This window comes from Marmota monax, unplaced genomic scaffold (genome assembly GCF_021218885.2).
Source record: "Marmota monax isolate L192 unplaced genomic scaffold, Marmota_monax_Labrador192_F-V1.1 WCK01_AAM20220418_F8-fsc00045, whole genome shotgun sequence".
NCBI lineage: Eukaryota > Metazoa > Chordata > Mammalia > Rodentia > Sciuridae > Marmota > Marmota monax.
Genome location: NW_026692132.1, coordinates 12,690,969 through 12,710,349, shown reverse-complemented (window position 1 = coordinate 12,710,349; position 19,381 = coordinate 12,690,969). Strand labels below are relative to the sequence as shown.

Below are 19,381 nucleotides of genomic sequence, written 5' to 3'. Positions count from 1 at the left end.
TCTTAGCTGGAACTGAGCTCAATGGAATTTATGTAAACTTGGAAATTAATAAATTGGCATATTAGTTATAAAATACAAGGAATAATTTCCTGTCTTTGCCAGATGATCTATTTGGATTAGTGCCTATAAAAGTTCAACTACAGCTGTCCTTACTGAATTTTTAAATAATGAAACCATAACCCTTCTCCCAAGGAAGTTTATTAAACTCTCCTTTGATTAATGCTGTTGCTTGCCCCTCCTGGGAAGTCAGATGTATAATCAATATTACAAGCACATCCCCCCACATTACTTGGAGGACTCCAGCTGCTAGGTCACTTAATACAAACGTATCATCTAAATTCATGAACATGGTAATGCTGTTTCAAATTTTTAATCTAACTGATACCAAAATCTATCAATCAGCCTTCTACTTCATATCCCCAGATTGGAGTAAAATCATGGCCTACTTAATATAATAAGTAGAAGGAAAAAAGAGATCCTTTTAAGTCTTAAGTCTACTAGACATAACACTAGTATAATCTCAGAAATAAGTTCCTGAGCTCTCATCAAATTACCAGAGTATAATAGACAGGAGTGAGAGCTGCAGAAAACACCCTATGATTTAAAGGTCAGGAGAGTTTTAGGAATGCACAAGTATGATGTGGTCCCTGAAACAGGAGTAACAGGAGTTCATTGTAAGCTTGTGGAGGGTTAAACAGATGATGGTGGGGGTCTAGGTGGCTTCTGAAAAGACTCATGAGTAGAGCTCTCAAGTAGGAAGCCCAACACCAAACTCTTGGGAGAAGTTAGAAGTGTAGAGGCAAAGGGGAAGAGAGAAAGCAAAAAAAGAAAAACGAAAAGAAAAAGAAAAAAACCAGCATAAGGCATGTGCAACAGGGACACACACAGCTGATGGCATGGTGGTGGGAGCTGACATCCTCCACCATTTAGCTCTGAATGACCTTGGATCGCTTAGTGTCACCACCCCTCAATTTCTTCACCTAAGTAATAGTGATTTTAATAACAAAATTTTTAGGATGATTAATTAATATAGTTACCAGAACAGAACGAAGAACATAGCAAACCCTCAAAGAAAAATGGCAATTGTTACATTGAGTTCTTCCCTTTATCTATTTTGTTTGTTCTTAATGATATCCCACCCATGCCTCTGTCTGTTTATTGGAGGGAATTTGGCAGCAAAAGAACAAAATAATGAACAAACGAATGTTTTCTATAAGATCTCTTCTGTATCTGAAAGCTGACTCTAAAAAATTGAGAATGCTTCCTTGGCACCTAATTTAAAAAGAGAAGAGCTCTAGCTGGGACCCTTTCCGACCCAGAGGAGAGTTTGGGGGAAAGGGGGAAATCAACCTCGACCTCTTTTTGCATTTGCAAACTAGGGGCAGATATTAAAAACAAGTCCATTACTCAAGTCCTGCAAGGGTCGTTTAAGAAACAAGCAAGTGAAGTATTTCCTTTTTGTGAGAGGACAGGGAGAAGTAAAGGCTCTGGCAAATACACACTGATGGTTAGAGTGGACTGCCAATCCTCACCTTCCCACACAAGAATTCAGGCTTGATTTCTACTTTTGTTTCCCCAAGGAAATTCAGACCTTAGAACTTAAACATGCGCTTAAATTAATTTAGTTGAACACATTGTGTGTACTAACAAAATGACGGAAGACCCACTGGCCATCCATTTGATGTCAGTGTTTTTCTAAACTCTTTCTAGTCGTGGCCTTCCATCACTTGGCTAAAGAAGGATCCCTAAAGAACAGTGAGTTTCAATCTAAACTTTCTCTGATCCAGTCAGTTATCCTTATCTGCAGACAAACTTCTTGCTCACTTGGCTATAGACAGTACACACTAAAACTTCCGGAATAAATCTCCATGCTGAAATTTCCAAGTTAGGTCAGCATGGGTGTACATCTGAAACTATTTAGATCCTGAAGGTGAAACAAATTAAAGTAGATAGGGTATGATTCATTCACCCTCATTCAATTAGATGTAGCTGTAATGCACAGCCCCAAGAACTCAACTGTAAAATGTCAGGATGGTTCTGACCCCAATTTTAAATCCTCAGAGCTTTTAAATAGTTAAGGTGCTTATTTAGGAAGGAGTTTTGTGAATATTTTTTATTCTTTTTTTATCTGATCTTTTTAGATATACATGAGAGTAGAGTGTATTTTGACGTGTTAATACATACATGGAGTATAACATTTAAAATTTTCTATTTGAGGAGTGTTTAAATGCATATAGTACTCCTGCAAGCTCAATTTCTTTCTTTAGAGAAAAGGAAGGATAGAAAGGCTGCTGCCCAACCACATGCTTTGTGCTTCCAAAATTATGTATCCCCCTGCAATCTTCTTTGACAAAGATGTAATTGCTTCAATAATATAAAAGCTAAAAGAAGGCTTTTGGCACACAAATCTCTGTAATGCAATGCATTCATTCTAAAGAGAAGCAAATCTATTATTGAATAGCAAGTGATATCCAAAGCATGGCTCTCTTAGAAATATATCAGTCCTAAATCCTAGAGATCAAGTTGTACACAACTCAAAATATCAGCATGTCCTTTAATTTACAGGCAAAATCAAGAATTTTAACTCCTGTGAAGTAACAATGGAGAAAAAAAAAGTCTATTACAAATCTGCAAACCATAATTCTAGAATGAAATAGAACTAGAAGCTTTTCCCAGAATTCACCTTTTTTTGGTAAAAATTGGGTAGATACACAATTAATAGAAGTTGGAAAATAGGATGGGGGAAACCACTGAACAAAGGAAAATAATAGAAGATATTCAGAGGGTGACAGAATGAGAAATCATTATTTATACTATGACCGGAATTAATGTTGACTTCTGTACATAGACTAAATTTACCAAAGCACTTTGAGTTTACACAATTGTAACAGATGATTTTAATGAGGGTTTTACCTAAGAAAAATCGTTGCTTGCTACAAATCTATACCTTTGAAAAAGTCTTTTATGGGCTTCTTTGACAGCAACAGGTAAGTGCTTTTGACAGATCTTTTTCAATTAATAACATACAAAATCATTTCAGGCAGATGTATGACTACTTTCTATTATAAAAGGAAAGATCTCAGAATATGGCCACAATTCTTTTGAAGTCTGTCATAAGGCCTTTAAAAATCTTATTTAGAATTCTATCTTTGCTATGTGGTTTCCTGAATCTGAAAAAAATAAATAAATAAATTTCAGCAGATTAGTCTGAACTCTTTCATGGGGTTAGTATCAAAGTCTACAATTTCTGTGGGGTAGGGTTTTTTAAAATAGGCTTTCTACAGAACTTTTTGACCTAATATATGGCCTTTATTCTGCTATTTCATTTAACATGTGTTGGTGACAGTATTTATGATTCAGCCATGTCAATGCCAGAAATATTTTGTTGCTCACATAGCATGCAACCTCAAATAAAATGCACCTCTTGATGGATGTCAGTCAGACATTGTGTATTCGAGAAAAATAGTGTGAAAGGTCACTGAACACAGAGACAAATGAAAAAGTGGTTTTGAGCAATAGCACCAAGACCTTCAGGGACTTTCCGACTCAGCCCACACCTGTCTTAAAAGTCAGTGCATGCCTTTTAAATATCATGATGCTTAACACATTCCTTACACATAAGAATGGAAATGCAGTTTTGTGTTTGGAACATCAAAAAGTATCTAATGAAATTTAGACTATTTTCTCCTTTGTGGGTTATATACAATAATATTTATGTGACATTTTATGGTTGAATATTTAAAATGGCAACTTAGAACTAAATGTTTTATAGATATTATTTCTGTTAAAATGAATCTTAAAATTCTGTAAGATACAATTCTAATCACTCCCATATTACAGATGGGGGAATGAGGGGTTAGGAGGAGGTAAAGCAATTTACCCAAAGCTAAATAAATAAATATAATGAATAAAAAAGGATTTCATGAACTGAAACATAAAAACACAAAACTTATGCATGTTAATGGGGTACCACATGATGTTTCAATATATGCATATATTGTGTAATCATGAATAACTGAATAATTTTTAAAGGCAAAAATTCACCACCACTACAAAAAGAGCCAAGTCCAACTGCATAGCCCATTCCTTCATCATTATGCTAGACTATCAGACAATTTAAATCAGACCATTTAACTTCTCTAGAAATGTCCTAGCTAATCCAAGGATAAAGATTTGTCATTTTTCATTGGTAAGTTATTGATGAGATTTGACCCATATAAAGAAATCCAAAACCACCTTTTTATCTTGAGTTTTTCATAGCTATTATAGCATATCATTTCAAAACAAGATAGAAAGAAGTGAACCCCTGATACATTTAGGTATAGTGTTTTGATAGATATAACTTGTTACAGTCCTGGCTTCTTATGTCCATTTTCCTTCATGCAGAACCCAGTGCTGCTCCCACGGATGTCAAGGCTACAAGTGTATCTGTGTCAGAGATTCTTGTTGCATGGAAACATATTAAAGAGAGTCTAGGAAGACCGCAGGGATTTGAGGTATGAACAGAAATACTGAAAATAAGCCTTGTTGTTTCTGCTGGCACTACATCCTCCTAAAGAGATGGTTTGGTGACACTTTGACAGAATTATATTCCTTTGAAATTTTGCTCTATGTTTTTTTTAGAAAAAAGTAAAAACACTGTTTTACTGACAAGTACTATGTTGCTCATTAGCTGGCTTGTTTTTCAGTACAGTACTTTCCACAGCACTATGCAAAGATTTTTTAAAGATTAATATAGGTAGAATCAGGCACTACAGGTAGATATTTGCTAGTATCCAGTTTACTGGTTATTAAAAATGTTTTGTGCCTTTGTTTCTAAAAATGTAACGTATAACAATGAATTTTCCTTTCATACTTTTTAGGCAGGTCTTACCGTTAATATTGATACTCAAATTTTTCTTGGAACATAGACACCTGTATCTATTTATTCAAAGGGGGGTTATTTTGGTTGTTCCATGAATTTTGCTGTTTTTAAACACTGTAATGCTCACATTGTATAAAAAGTCCATAATACAAGTGTGTATGCACACAATATATCAATTCTTATATTAGAACCTAGAAGTTGCAGCAAGAACCATTTTTAAAATAAAGTCCAGTATCATGGACTTATTTTTACAATATTACTTCAATTTATTATTTGAATTTCAACTCATTATTTGATTATAGCACAGATAATTCAGTGCTATATTATGACTGCATATTTATTCTATTAATAGCTCTGTTTTTCCCTATGCATGTTGCAGGAACCATGTCAATTCATCACCACATCCAAGCAACTAGTAACACTTGGCCTATGACATGCCCCAATAAGTTTCTATTGAACGAAATGAATGAATATGCTTCACTATCAGCCCCTTTCTACATGATTATAGGAAACATTGTGAACCAAATGAAGAGAACCATTCTCTGACCCCCTTTACTAGCTAATGCAGCATCCCCCAGCTGCTAACGTGTTGACTGCTAATGGTTCTCAATTTCCCCTACTCTGAGGGGGCCCACTTTGCCCAGAAAGTTACCTCCCCCACACTCAGGCAGCCCAAGGTCAGCGATGGACTGATACCACTCTCATGCCTCAAAGAAAACAATATGATGGTGTGGTTTATGACACAGAGCCTTTGCTGTGTGCATCATGCTGACACTAGATTACCTGGATTCACATTCTTGCTTAGCTCCCTCTCCTTCCCCACCTAGCTGTCCTCCTGCCCTCATGGATTATACCTGCTAGCACTCTTGCAATAAATCAAATGCACCTAAAACCCTACCTCAAGCTCTACTTTATTTTTAGTTATAGAATGTATTTTGACATATTATACATAAATAAGATACAACTTATTCTATTTAGGCCCCCACTCTTGTGGTCATACATGATGTGTACACATGATCATGTATACAAATACTAGGCTAGAAAAGTTAAGTCCAATTAATTCTATTGTCTTTCCTTTTACTCTCCCCCCTACCTTCCTTTCATTTCCCACTGTCTAGTCTAATGGGTTTCTATTATCCCCTGCCGCCCCTTCCCCTGCTGTAGGTTAGCATACACATATCAGAGAGAACATTAAGTCTTTGGGTGTTTGGGATTGGCTTATATCACTCAGCACAATATTCTCTAGTTCCATCCCTTTATCAGTAAATATCATAATTTCATTCTTCTTTATGGCTGATGAATATTCCATTGTGTATATATATCACATTTTCTTTATCCATTCATCCATTGAAGGACACCTAGGTTGTTTCTATAGCTTGACTCTTGTGAGTCAAGCTGCTATAAACGTAGGTGTGGCTGCATCACTGTAGTATGCTGTTTTTATACATAAAGGTACATCCTCCCTAGACTTCAGAGGCAGAGTATCTGGGGGCCCATCTTTAGTGAGTGTACTGTTAGAGAGCCACAAATATATGCCAGTATGTAGAAGAGTGAGATCCAGATTGGTACACCTCAAAGTAGTGATCCATCACATAGCCACTTACCCTCAATTTCTTTTTTACCTACCATAATAGCATAACTTTCATATATCCACCATGACTCGCTGTACTGACATCTCTCTATAACTTCTTAATTTTTATATAAGATCGAAATTTGTGCACAATTTTTTCTCCCTCGATATAAATCATTAATTTAATAATTCACCAAATATTTATAAGGGCTGCTAAGTACTAAACATTGAGCTAAATGCTATGAATAAAATAAAGTCCCTGCCCTTGTGAAACTTATATTACAGTAGGGGAGTGAATTTTTAAAAAGCTAAGAAATAAATATGAGATATAATTTCAGTTGAGGATAAATACTGTATAAAAATAAAATAGCAGAAAGGTAAAGGTAGAGATTATGATAGTTAATAGATGTTTCAGAAGTCACCCTTTCTGAGGTTGGGACATTTGAATAGAGCCAGGACTGAGTAAAAGGTAAGAGAACTGAGATCAATAGGGAGGTAGCAATAGGGTGCTGAATAATCACTAGGACAAGGACCAGATTGCATGCAGTCTCATGAACCAGGAGAAGAGTTTAGGTTTTATCCTAAGTAGAGAGAAATCCACTAAAGCATTTTAAATAGGGAGGCCTTATCAAGGTCTAACATGTTTTTAAAGCCCCTCTTGGTCTAGAAGGTAGAGAACAGATTAGAGGGGGAAGAACAAACTCTAGGGGAGATCTAAAATCCAGTCTTCCCTAGAGAGTGGCAGCAAGGAGATTGCCACCACCTAGACGACAGTGAGATGGCTTTCACCTATAGTGGTAGTAGCAGAATTGCTGAAAAGCAGACCTGTAGGTTATACTTCAAATGGAGGTATAAAACTTGATAATTAATTAGATGTGGGGGTTGAAAGAAGAGTCAAAGACAATGCCAGAGCTTTCCAATCCAAAATGGTTGAATGGCATTGTCATATATGGAGATAAGGAACTCAGAAAAGTGAGTCTTGCAGTTTAAAAAAAAAAAAAATCAAGTATTGTTTGGGATGGGTTAAATTTTATAAGCCTTCTTTATTTCTAAAAGGAGTTGTCAAGGAGGTTTTATATGAAGACAAATATTTGGGGTTGAGTAATGTGAGGATTCACCAGTATATAAATAGCTTCTGTTCATTTACTGGCTGAGATCGCTGAGCAGTGATAGAGAAGATGTCTGAGAAATGAGCCCAGCGATGTCTCATCACTTAGAGCTCAAGAAAGGAAAATGGTGTGGCCAAAGAAACGAAGAGGGAGACCTGGAAAAAATTCAGCATCCAAGAAAAGAATTTCACTGTGCAGAGAATGTTCCAAGAGGTCAAATGCTGCTAAGAAAAATGAAGCCTTAGCCAGTTTCAGTAGCACACACCTGAGTCCCGACTACTCAGGCAGCTGAGGCAGGAAAATCACATGATCCCAGGAGTTGAAGGCCAGCCTAGACAGCAGAGAAACCCAGTCTCAAAAAAAGTAAAAAATAAAAATTAGCAGAAAAATGAGGCCTGAGAGTTCCAGATGGATGTGGCAGAGGCTTTCATAAACTTGATGAGAGAGGTTTTGAAATGTTGGTGATCAAGGCTTCCCTGGAGGTTAAGATCAAGAGTGACACCTCAGTGTCAGAGCACAATGTTTACATTAAATCTGTTTCATTCAAAATGACAACTTATCACAAGCAAAAGTGGAATATCCTTAAAAATCAAAAGCTGATAGGAATGAATCAAACTCTGGAATAATCACAATGACTATATTTTTAAATTGAAATGACCTGACACAAATTCTGACAACTGATTTTTACACACAAAAACAGGGCAGAATCCATGGGCACAGTAACATCGATGCTACTTTATAATGCACTATAAATTGTAGTTTTAAAAAAATCTGGCGTTTGTTATCAGAGGGAGGAAATCAACAACTTATTAATTGGAAAATTAAATATATGCTTCCTGTAATCAGAAAATAGTTAAAACCATATAAACTTCAATGGTCAAACATGAAATTACTGTTATTTTAAGTAGCATATGCTCAGCAAAGACTATTTTTAATGTACACTGTCTCATAACTGAATGGTTGCATGTAGATTTAAAACTAAATGTGATGTAAATAAAGCTTATCAACATCTCCCATCCCCTCCTTTCTGCACCCTTTTATACCTTTAAATGCAACCTCTGCCCACACAGGTATTTTCTGCTCTGATATTCTACCTATTATCTCCTATTAAAAATGTCATTTAATAAAAGAGGTCCCTAATTATTACTAGGACATATTAATTCCTTATAGTTTAATAATTTATCTTACTTCTATCTCCTTCCTGTATTCTAAGCCTACCACAATCCTAGTTATATGTGCTAATGGTAAGAGTCTGAGCATGGTAACAGATATTTAAAACAAGAGCATTTGTCAACAAAACCCAGAAGATTGGTTTCAATTATTATGTACTTGTATCAGTTCTTTTATAGCCATAATTATAACTTTCCTTGAATTGTCTGAAAGAGCAAATTATTGGAATGGCACTATGTACTGTTTAGAAAATAGAAGAGACAGTGTTTTGGGGTTCCCCTCTTATTTTTCTTGAATTGGAATGTGGCTAAGATAGATGAGGTTCTAAGGAATGTTACATCCTAATGGAGGAAGAAATTTAAAAAAATAAAGAAGCAAATAAACTCAAATAACAATATGCAGAAATTTAAAGGTAGAACAAATCTAGTTCCTTTGAGGCACAAAAAAAGAAGCAGAGGGACTAGACCTTAGTGAGTAATGCTGTAAGTGGAAGTAGAAGTAATCAGAGACTCAGGCAGAGACAGGATTATGTAGGGATATACAAATTATGGAAAGATTATTCTATTCCAAATGCAGTAGAGAGTAGAGAGAGCAACTTAGATGGGAGGGACAATGTCTGATTCATACTTAAGAATAACACTGTCTGCTCTTACTTGAAGAATGAAAGGGAAAGAGAAAAGGATCAGGAAGTCAATATTATGAGGTTATTGCAATACTGTAAGCAAGAAATGACGGTGATTTAGGCTGGGGTCTCGCAATGAAATGGGAGAGAACTGGATGTATTTTAGAAGCAGGGCTGGCAGGATTTGTTGGCTAGAGAGAAGAAAAATGGTTATTTCTGCATTGCTGGATTGGTCAAGTGAGTAAATTGTGCTATTTACCAAGAAATGAGAGAAATTGAACAAAGGGACAGACTTGAAGATGGGAAATCAAGAGTTCTGTTTTGGCCAGATTAAATGTGAGACACCTATCAGCAACCTAAGGATGTCAAGTAGACAGTAGGATATCTGAGTCTGAAGTCTAATCTAGAGATCAGGGCTAAAGACAGAGGTGCTATTTAAAGCCATGCTATTAAATAAAAGCACCTAAAGACAAATTTTCAAGAGAGGAGGAAGACAGTAAGGAGGGCTATGCACTCAGCATTTAGAAGTTTAGCTAAAGAGGAGGAATCAGTAAGGAGAGCTCAGTCTGGTAGATGGAAAACCATGTATGAATAAAAAATAAAAAGTAAAAGAGCTGACCAAAGAAAAGAAAATATTCCACTATGCTTAAAGCTGCTAAGAGATCAAGTGAGATAAAGGCAGAAAAGTGCAAATTGGGTTTAGAAGTTTTGAATATTCCTAAGTAATATTCCATAATCAAACAAATAATCCATAACCCTTATGTTGTAAATTTAGCTATATAAGGCGTTGACATTTAATAGCCTTAATAATGTCACTAACGATGATTAGTGGAAATAGTCTGAGGAGACCTCAATTCAGAGCTCTCTGCCATCCCATCATTACTTGCTGTGAAATTATCTAGGTCTCTTCTCAAGATATAGGTATTTTGATATTCATAAGAATTTCAACTCTCCAATCCTGCTGTCAAAAATGGTTAAAGAAAACTGCACATCTGAATATGTTTTTGCTCCAAAGATTATAAAGTGAGTCTAACCAACCACTGCAGAAAACTACTTTAGACTCAGATTTAAAAAATAGTTGAAAAGATACTTTTATATGGAAAATTTCCCTTTATGTACCCAGCATAACAGGAGAGGTAAATGAGAAATAAGAAATCATTTTTAGAAGTTTTATGCACAGATGTATTTCCTTCTAGAATGTTTCCTGTCCAGAAATTCATCTGCACTCTGATATCGACTATCTCCGGAGTACATAGTGTGGTATTAACCAGTGATAGCACCTCAGTGTATTTTATTTGACAAACTTGAGGCTTTGTGACTTGATTCTGAAAACTTTGAATTTTTTTCCCACAAATTGGGGAAAGCTACTTAGCAAGGATCAGAGATAAAATTTATGTCATAAGTGCAATAAGTCCTGAAACTCTCGTATCCTCTCCTGATCTCCCCCACCCAAGTCCCCATTATTGTCTTCTCCCTCCCCAGTTCTAACTCTGGCTACAGATGCTCCAGAATTTGGTTGCAACCTGATTATGAACCTGGGTTGTTAGTCAGATTTTGCTTTCATATAATCCTGATCAGGCTTTATATATGTTTCATTGAAGTTCATTATTTTATTTATTTACTCAACCAATATTTAATGGGTTCCCACTACATTTTGGCGCAGTGTTCAGGCTAAAACAAATAAAACAAGTTCCTTTCCTTATAAAGTCCACAGTCTAGCAAGGGAGAGTCTATTCCTATTTTCTTGGGTGTATATTTTTGTTTTAATCTTATGCTGAAGTCTTGATCCTAACTCCAGGTATCCCCTTTTACTGATGGTTTTGGCTTATCATTCTTTTCCCTGATGTAGTCCAGGAGGCCAGCAAAAAGGACTTCATTGAAGGGTTCCCCTGATACCATCTGTCAATATTCTGCCTCCATAAGGCATTTTTGCCTACACAAGGAAGCTCCCACTATAACTTGATTTAAGAAAAAATAGACAAAGCATTTTAACTTAAATTAATTTTCATTTGCAACAAACTCAAAACTTTCAAATACGTCAACCAATTAATTCAAATCAAATAGTCACTGGCTTGTGTTATTAAATTGACTAATTGCTCAAATACAGTGGTCACAGCAATTAAGATGGTAATAACAGTTATGCAAAAAGGTAAAGAATGGTGACCCCTCCGCCAGATAACATCTTTAATAGTAAGGAACTTTAGAACATTTTGGTGGTATCATCCCTTCCCACTTCTACATGAATCAAACCATGGGTATTTCTCAATGTTACCATTAGGCTGGGTGAGAACTCCACTAGGAAGGGAGGGAAATAAAAAGCTGTTTTTCAACAAGCTTTTAAGACTTAATTTCTACCAGGATAGTACTACCTCAGAAATAAAAAATTAAATTTTTTTTAAATCCCATATGTAGACATCAGCCCATCTAACCGTATTTTACAAATATTTGATCACTTTTGTCAGCATTCTCTTAGAACAACCCATTTGAGAATTTCAGATACTTAAAAGTGGCTTGAGATTTTGTGATTACAGAGACTGATGTAGAAAACATTAGCATTGAGATATGTGAAATTTCTAGTTTATGATACACAGCATGATTGAAAGTTGGAACTGGGCTGTATTTATGGAACAACTTTAATTCATGAATAACCATGACTATCCCATCTGGATTGCCTTCTCTGTCAGTGTTCCTGCAAGTAAATTATTAGGTTCTGTCTTGAATTTATGAACCCACCAGTACTAAAGTGTCCTGTGAATGGTAATCCCTGAATTCTAGAGCAGAGTTCTTCAAGCTTTTCAGAGCATACCAGGATTTTTATGAGCATACAAATTCAGAGCAGATGCCATTTTGGCAAGAGAGTAAAAGATAATGCCAAATCTCATCATCTTTTATCCGATTTTCCCAGATCAGAAAGAAGAAAGAAATTGTGATAATGGAATATTAGATGATTCCTATTTTCATCTCTTCATTCATCAAGCATTCATTTAGTATAAAGTACTATGCTGGAAATAATAAAATTTATAGGATCTTGTCCTTGACCTCAAAAAGTTCAGTCTAATATTGAGGGAGATTTATAGAAAATTAATGTAAACAAAAAATAAAAACATTGGAACAGTACTATCCTCGTGTCCATAATTGCCCCAGGGTTCTTTAGCATCTGGATCTTCAAGAAATATTCTTGAGAATGAGCTCATGCCTGTGACCTATATGGGTTTAAAATTTCTGTTTTTGCATTAGCATATACTTCTGCCCCTAACATGCCCTCAATTTTCCTATGTAATCAGTAAAAATAGTTTTGATAAATTTTAAAAAAAGGAAAACTTCAGTGGATATATTTTAAAATACTGTGTTGTATATTATACCTGTGGAACAGAGTCCCACATGATTGCCTGGTTTATGATGTCTGTATTTATTCGGCCTTCTGTGTTAGAAATACAAAAAGACAGATAATAATTCTCTAATAGCTGAAATCATTTTAACAGTAAGTGACAACGTGGTTTTGCTTTTGTTTTGTAGCACAGGGATAAGTATCCAGTGTAATATTTTTAATTCTGAACTTCTAATGTTTATTATTGAGAGAAAAGGAAAGACAAACCAATTTATTCCATTTTAGAACTGTCACTAAAAGCTACCATCCTCACCTTAGCAACTCCTTTTCTTGGACTATGTGTAAGACTTACATGTGTTCATTTTAAATCTTCTGGAGGATATGCAACTTCGAAGTCCTTGTAGACATGTCACTAAACATGTCTACTTATTGATCATGTTGAAAAGGCACAAATTGTATTTTGTTTTATAAAACAAGTGGTGGTGGAGATGTCCTTAAGGGGAGAAGGGACAAGATTGTTATTCTTTACTTTAGGATCTGATGCTAATCATCAAGGCAAAAGACAAAAACAAATGGACCTCAGTGTTGACTGACCATAGAGCATGCTAGGTGGATGGTGTTTAATTTGTATAGTGAGGGAAGGAGAAAACGTGTGTGGGTGAAAATGGAATTTCAGATGTAAGTTAAAGGGAAAAAGAAGCTGATATAAAGCCAGTTACCAAAAGGCTAAAACAAAGAATTTTTTTTTTCTTTTCCATATGGTATGTGGGTAGCAGCTGTTAGATTCACTTTGCTTTTTATTATGACTATATAAAAAAAGAATTTAAAAAACTAAACAGTAAGAAAAAATACAATGCCAATTCTCTATGTTCTTTTTTTTTTCCTGAAATTCTGTGGACTGATTTAAATCAAATGGCTTTATTCTCCTCAACATTAGAGTCCCTTGATTTACTCCGATAGTAAAACTAACTTATTTTTTCAAAGATCAGCAAATCAAAAAATAAATTAGAAATAATATTTCTGTTGCTAAATTTGTTCCTTCTCTGGGTTCTTTCCAAAGGCAACTCTGTAGGGTTCTTTCAGAGATCCATTAAGTACTCAGTTAATTGTGCTTTTGTTTTACTTGCTTCTAGATGCATGTCTTCATAGAGGAAATTCTATAATTCAAAACACTAAATTTTTTTTCTGTCAAAATTTTACATAAATCATTTTATTTAAAAATATTAAAATGTTTGCATGATTATATTGTTTTACCATAAAATGAGCCAAAAAGGTATGATGCATTTTTTTCATATGCAGAATTATTCCTTGTTTTTTCTTTCTTCAACATAGATGTGAATTCACTTCACCACATTTTAGAAGTTATTTATTCATCCCTGATCCCAACCATCCATAAGCTATTCAAAAGTCCATCTATAGTCTTTCTCTTACATTGTGCACATTTGGACTCTTACAGCATCCCTACCAAAATAAATAACAAATGTAGACATCATTTAATTTTATTTTACAAATGCTTAATTTTTTTCTTGGAATAACCAACTTTAAAATCATCAAATTATAATAAATTCTTCCTCTTGAAGGCTAGTTCTATATTGTAAGCACCTAACAATTCATTTATGACATAGAAGTACTAACTCAATAAGAGTTGACAGATACAGATCTAGACTAGCTCAATATACCAGGAAACAGAACTTTTATAAAGTGCTGGAGCATAGTAAGAAAAAAGAAACATAAAAACAGACTTGTCAATATAAGAGTAACAGTCACTAAATGATTGAGACTTTATTTTCTAAAAGCTTTCTTTTTATAATACAGAAAGGAAAGTGCACAAATCATAAATGTACCAATGAATGAAATTAATACACAGTAAATACAATTCATGTCATGAAGCAGAACATTACTAAAACTGAAACACACTTGTGTCTCAGATAGTTATCTTTATTCTCAGTTCTCCCCTCCCCCCCAAAAAAAATTGTTACTTCTAATAATAAACATTGATTGGTTTTGATAGTTTTTGAAATTACATAGTTTTTTAGAAAATTTTAAATTTGTCTATTATTGCATACAACTGTAGTTTATACTGTCTGTTAAATTATGTTATATGAGTATCTCACAATTTATCATCCTACCATTGATGTACATTGAGGATGTTTCCAGTTTCAGTCTGTCATGAATAGCACTGACCACAAAGCAATTTCAGGAGAATTATCCACTTCAGAATATTAAGTTTCTAATGCATGATCATAATATAACTTTGTTTTTCAAGTATTCTTTGTTCTTTCTCAATATAAGTTTTGCAACTCAGATTTACCTGTTATTTTTGGTACTATCAGAGCTGTTTTGTTTTTAATTTAGATTACTTTAACTTTGTATTATGAAATATTTTAAATATGCAAAATATGCACAATAGCACAATGAATTTTTATGTACTCAGCACTCACCTTCAGCAAATATGAACTAATGAATAATCTGTTTTATGCATAATTCTACTTAATCCTCCTGTATTATTTTGAAGCAAATCTCAACCATTGTTTCACCAAACATAATTCAATTTAAACCATCTCTAAAATAAGAACTTTTAAAAATTGTCACCTGGAGAAAGCACTCACTTTTTGAAGCAGGAAATTCAAAAATCACACCTAATGTGATTCTGTCTTTAAGGATTCTAAGTCTCTGCCTACATTATTTACTAGGTGCCCCAGTGTTTCTCCCTGGGCAAGCATAATTATCACTCTGCCAAGGATTTAAACAGGGCTTAAACTCACATTTGGGGTCTTATCATTTCTGCAGTTCTCTCCCTTCTTGGATTTCGCTCTTAGTCTCCAGCTGCTCTTTTTGCACTAAGCTTCCTTTGCTACTCCAGCTGATAAGGCTGCAGACTTTCTCTACCATAACCAGAGGGCTTGGAGGAGTCCTCAAACCAAAAATCCACAAAGTCACAGTTCTTGCCTGTTGCACTTCAGTATTTCAGGGGTACACTCTGCCCCAGCTTCTCTCTGCCTGTGAACGTTTGAGATTTTATAGTTCTCATCTGGGACAAAATTTGTACAAGCACTCTTCTCATCCAGATTTCTCTCATTATCTTAAATCTCTAGGATTTGTGATATTACTTTCTTTGTATCAAGAATTTGTTTGCCAGGCATGGTGGTGCACACCTAGGCTAGTTTTATATTGTAAGCACCTGACAATTCATTTATGACATAGAAGTACTAACTCAGTAGTGTTGACAGATACAGATCTACACTAGCTCAAAATACCAGGAAACAGAACTTTTATAAAGTGCTAGAGCACAGTAAGAAAAAGGAAACGTAAAAACATAGGCTTGTCAATATAAGAATAACAATTTCTAAATGATTGAGACTTCATTCTAAAAGGCAAGCTCAAGGGGCTGAGGCAGGAGGATTGAAAGTTCAAAGCTAGCCTCAGCAAAAGCAAGGCACTAAGCAACTCAGTGAACCCCTGTCTTTAAATAAAAACACAAAATAGGGCTTGGGATGTGGCTCAGTGGTCGAGTGGCCCTGAGTTTAATCGCCAGTACCCTCCCCCCAAAAAAACAAAAAGTTCATTTAGCCTTCCTTCTCCTTTCTCCTCTGCTCTTCCCCCGTCCCCTGCCTCCTTTAATCAAAAGACATTTACAAAATTTTGAGTCTCTGCAAATAATTAACTTTGGTTTTATTCATTTTCTTTATGTTTGCTTTTCCAATTTATTAAGTGGTGCTCCTATCATTATACCCCGCTTTCTACTTTATTTGGGTTTAAAAGGTACTGTTCTTTTTCAAACATTATATGATGAACGCATCAATGATTTTGAGTTTTTATTCTTTTCTAATATAATTAAGAACATACATCTCCAAAACTCTCCATTCCGAGCATCTTGTAGGGAATATAACATAATACAATTAAACACAATTTTTTCAGATCAAAATTTTATACTTGAGTGTTCACTTTCAGATCAAAACCTTTATTCTTTCATTTAATTAAGATGCATTGAGATTACTGGGTTTATAGGTCAGCTCACAAAACACTCAAGTACATTAGTTGTAATAAAATTCTCCCAGAATTCTCTCTATTCAAAGTGCTTTTGTGTGTGTGTGTGTGTGTGTGTGTGTATGAGTGTGTGTTCCTGGCAATTAAGCCCAGGTCTCATGCATTCTAGTAAGCAATTGCCACTGAGCTACATTCCCAAAGTGTTTTTCGAATATTTCAGCAAAGAAGGTGAAGAGGAGATGGAAACTAACATTTGTAAACAACCTATACTAAACTACATGTATTAAGAACAAATTCATATCTATACCCATATTTATACAAGTTTATAATTACACCCAGTCTTCTTTAGTACTTTTGTGTCTTTTTAGGTAACATCAGGAAAAAAATGCACATTTATTCAGTAAGTAATATCTATTATTGTGTTTCTTCTGCATTTTAAACTTCTTCACCTTATATGCTCTAATCACTATTGAACTGCTGCATAAATATTCAAAAGTTTAAACATTGTTTATTTATCTTGATTGATTCATTAAATGTGTCCTTTTGATAACATTATTTCTGAGAACAAAATGACTAATATGCAAGCAATCTAATAACACTGACTGCTGACATATCTCAGGGTATTGATTATGAATAGCCAATTTAATAACTATACCTAGTGTTAGATTAGGAATCTGGAGATGGGCTAAATTGAGGCAGGTTGGAACTTTACCAACCAAAACAAATTCATCTTCCATGGGAAATGTGCTCCCCATGTATAGGATTTGGAAACTCTCAGTTAAAGGACATGCTGATCGTGTTGCATAAGGAAAGAGAAATGTAAAAGGTAATTTAAGAATTCATAGGAAGACGGTTATAGTTTTTTAAAATGCATCTGAAGCTGAGAAATCAGTAGAGAAAGTACACTAGCAGTGATATGTCTGCCTTCTAACCCTCAGTTTGGAAGCATAGAAAATCAGCTTTCCTTGATTCCCCTTAAAGTACCCATGAAACCCTGAGGAGAGAGACAGTCCTCACTGCAATCACAGTGAGTGGTATGAAACAAAATTATTACAGTGTTTTCTGGTTTTTCTTTCCTTTCATCTTTGTGCAATGACCCAGCCTCAAAATCCCATTTTCTAGGTGCAAGCAAGCAATGAAATAGCCTCTGGCCTCCTCCTCCTTCATCTTTTCTTCAATGAAACAAACTACACCCAGGCTCATGAAGCTCTGTATCTCAGCTCAGGCCTGGGTTGATTTGTTTGTGTGTGTTTTCTGGAGAATATCAGTGGAGTTTTACCGTAACAACCAATAATCTGGCATCTACTGCACAGCATGGACCAGTACAGGAAAATATAGTGTAGAAATGCAAGTCTCCCCATTCAAATAAACCTTTGATTCCCATTTAGAACACATATCCACTTAAAATTCATTTGGGTAAAATCTAAGGGTTATTAGAAGAAAAGTCTTTGAAGCAAAGAAACAAATGGTAAGACTAAGTATTAATTCCTTTCCCTTTAAAGGTTTTTTTTTTCCTAAATCAAAGAAAAATTTTAAACATACAGTTCTAGATCTCCATGAGATAAACAAGAATAGTTCTTCTATATTTAAAGAGCAGTTCAGAATATGAAGAAAATGTAATAAAATCAAAACCAAAGTCACTAAAATAAAATATTCATTGGAAGCTACAAGATGCAAACTTCTTACTGCTAAATATTTAAACCAGTGCTTCAGAGTACAAACGTGAGAAATTATCCCAAAATGCAAAGTCAATGAATAAGGAAAATATATTTTAAAAAGAGATAGAAGATGGCAGATATGAAGGAGAGAAGAGTTTTCGTCTATAAACAACAGGTATCTGAAGAGACAGAATATATGGAGCAAAGCACTAAAAAACAATTAAAGTGAATAAAAATCTCAAAATAATGCAACCCAAAAAAATGCCTATGTTATGAACACAGAGACATTCCACAGCATTTCAGCAAATACTAAAATCTTAAATGTCCCACGTTTATCATCCCCATAATCCTCCAAAGTGTTAATTTCTGTAAATATTTCTTGACCCCATACACCTCTCCAGGTCCACCACTGTAACCCAACTCCAGGCTGTCCTCATTTCTAGCCTGTACTCCAGCATTGTCTCCTATATGCACTCTGGCCCCTTCCCAATCTGTTCTTCATGACATCATTATTTACTCACTAAGACAGATTGTTAAGTGCTTCTATGTATCCATCACAAAGCAAATGATTAAACAGATAAATGAGGATAATTATGTATAGTGATGATTATAAGTAATAATATTAATAAAAGAGACAGACAAAGGGAGGGGTAGTTCTAGGTTGAACTGAAACCTCCAGGAAGAGAGGAGGCAGCTGAGAGAGGAGCTTTCTGGGCCACTATGAAAGGCTCCCAGGCTCTAAACCCTGGGTTTAGAGTACTTGAGCCCTCTGTTCCTGGAAGGTGGTGGACAAGTGAGATGAGATTTAAGATGAGGTGGAAGCAGGATATAGAGGCTATAATAGGCAGAACCTTGCAAGCCACGGGGAGGACTTTGGAATTTATTCTCAGTACCCTAGGAAGTCTAGCCTAATAGTGAAGGAATGACCCGATTTGTGTATTTTAAAACATACAAAAGTTTGATTGCTGCGTGTATCTTTTCAAAACACAAATCTGATCACATGTGCTCCCATTTTTATCCCTGCTTAAAAACCTTCAGTGTGTTACACTTGCTGAAGGACATACTTGTTATTA

The 19,381-nt window shown here is 35.1% G+C and overlaps 1 protein-coding gene across 1 annotated transcript in view; it reads left to right on the top strand.

Annotated features, from left to right (window-relative positions):
* The window catches only part of Cntn5 (contactin 5), a 1,252,743-nt gene that overhangs the window by 1,207,566 nt on the left and 25,796 nt on the right, over positions 1-19,381 (top strand). Inside the window, exon 21 of the mRNA XM_058570757.1 lies at positions 4,387-4,496. Within this exon, the coding sequence (XP_058426740.1) occupies positions 4,387-4,496 (110 nt within the window). The remainder of the gene's footprint in view (positions 1-4,386; positions 4,497-19,381) is intronic.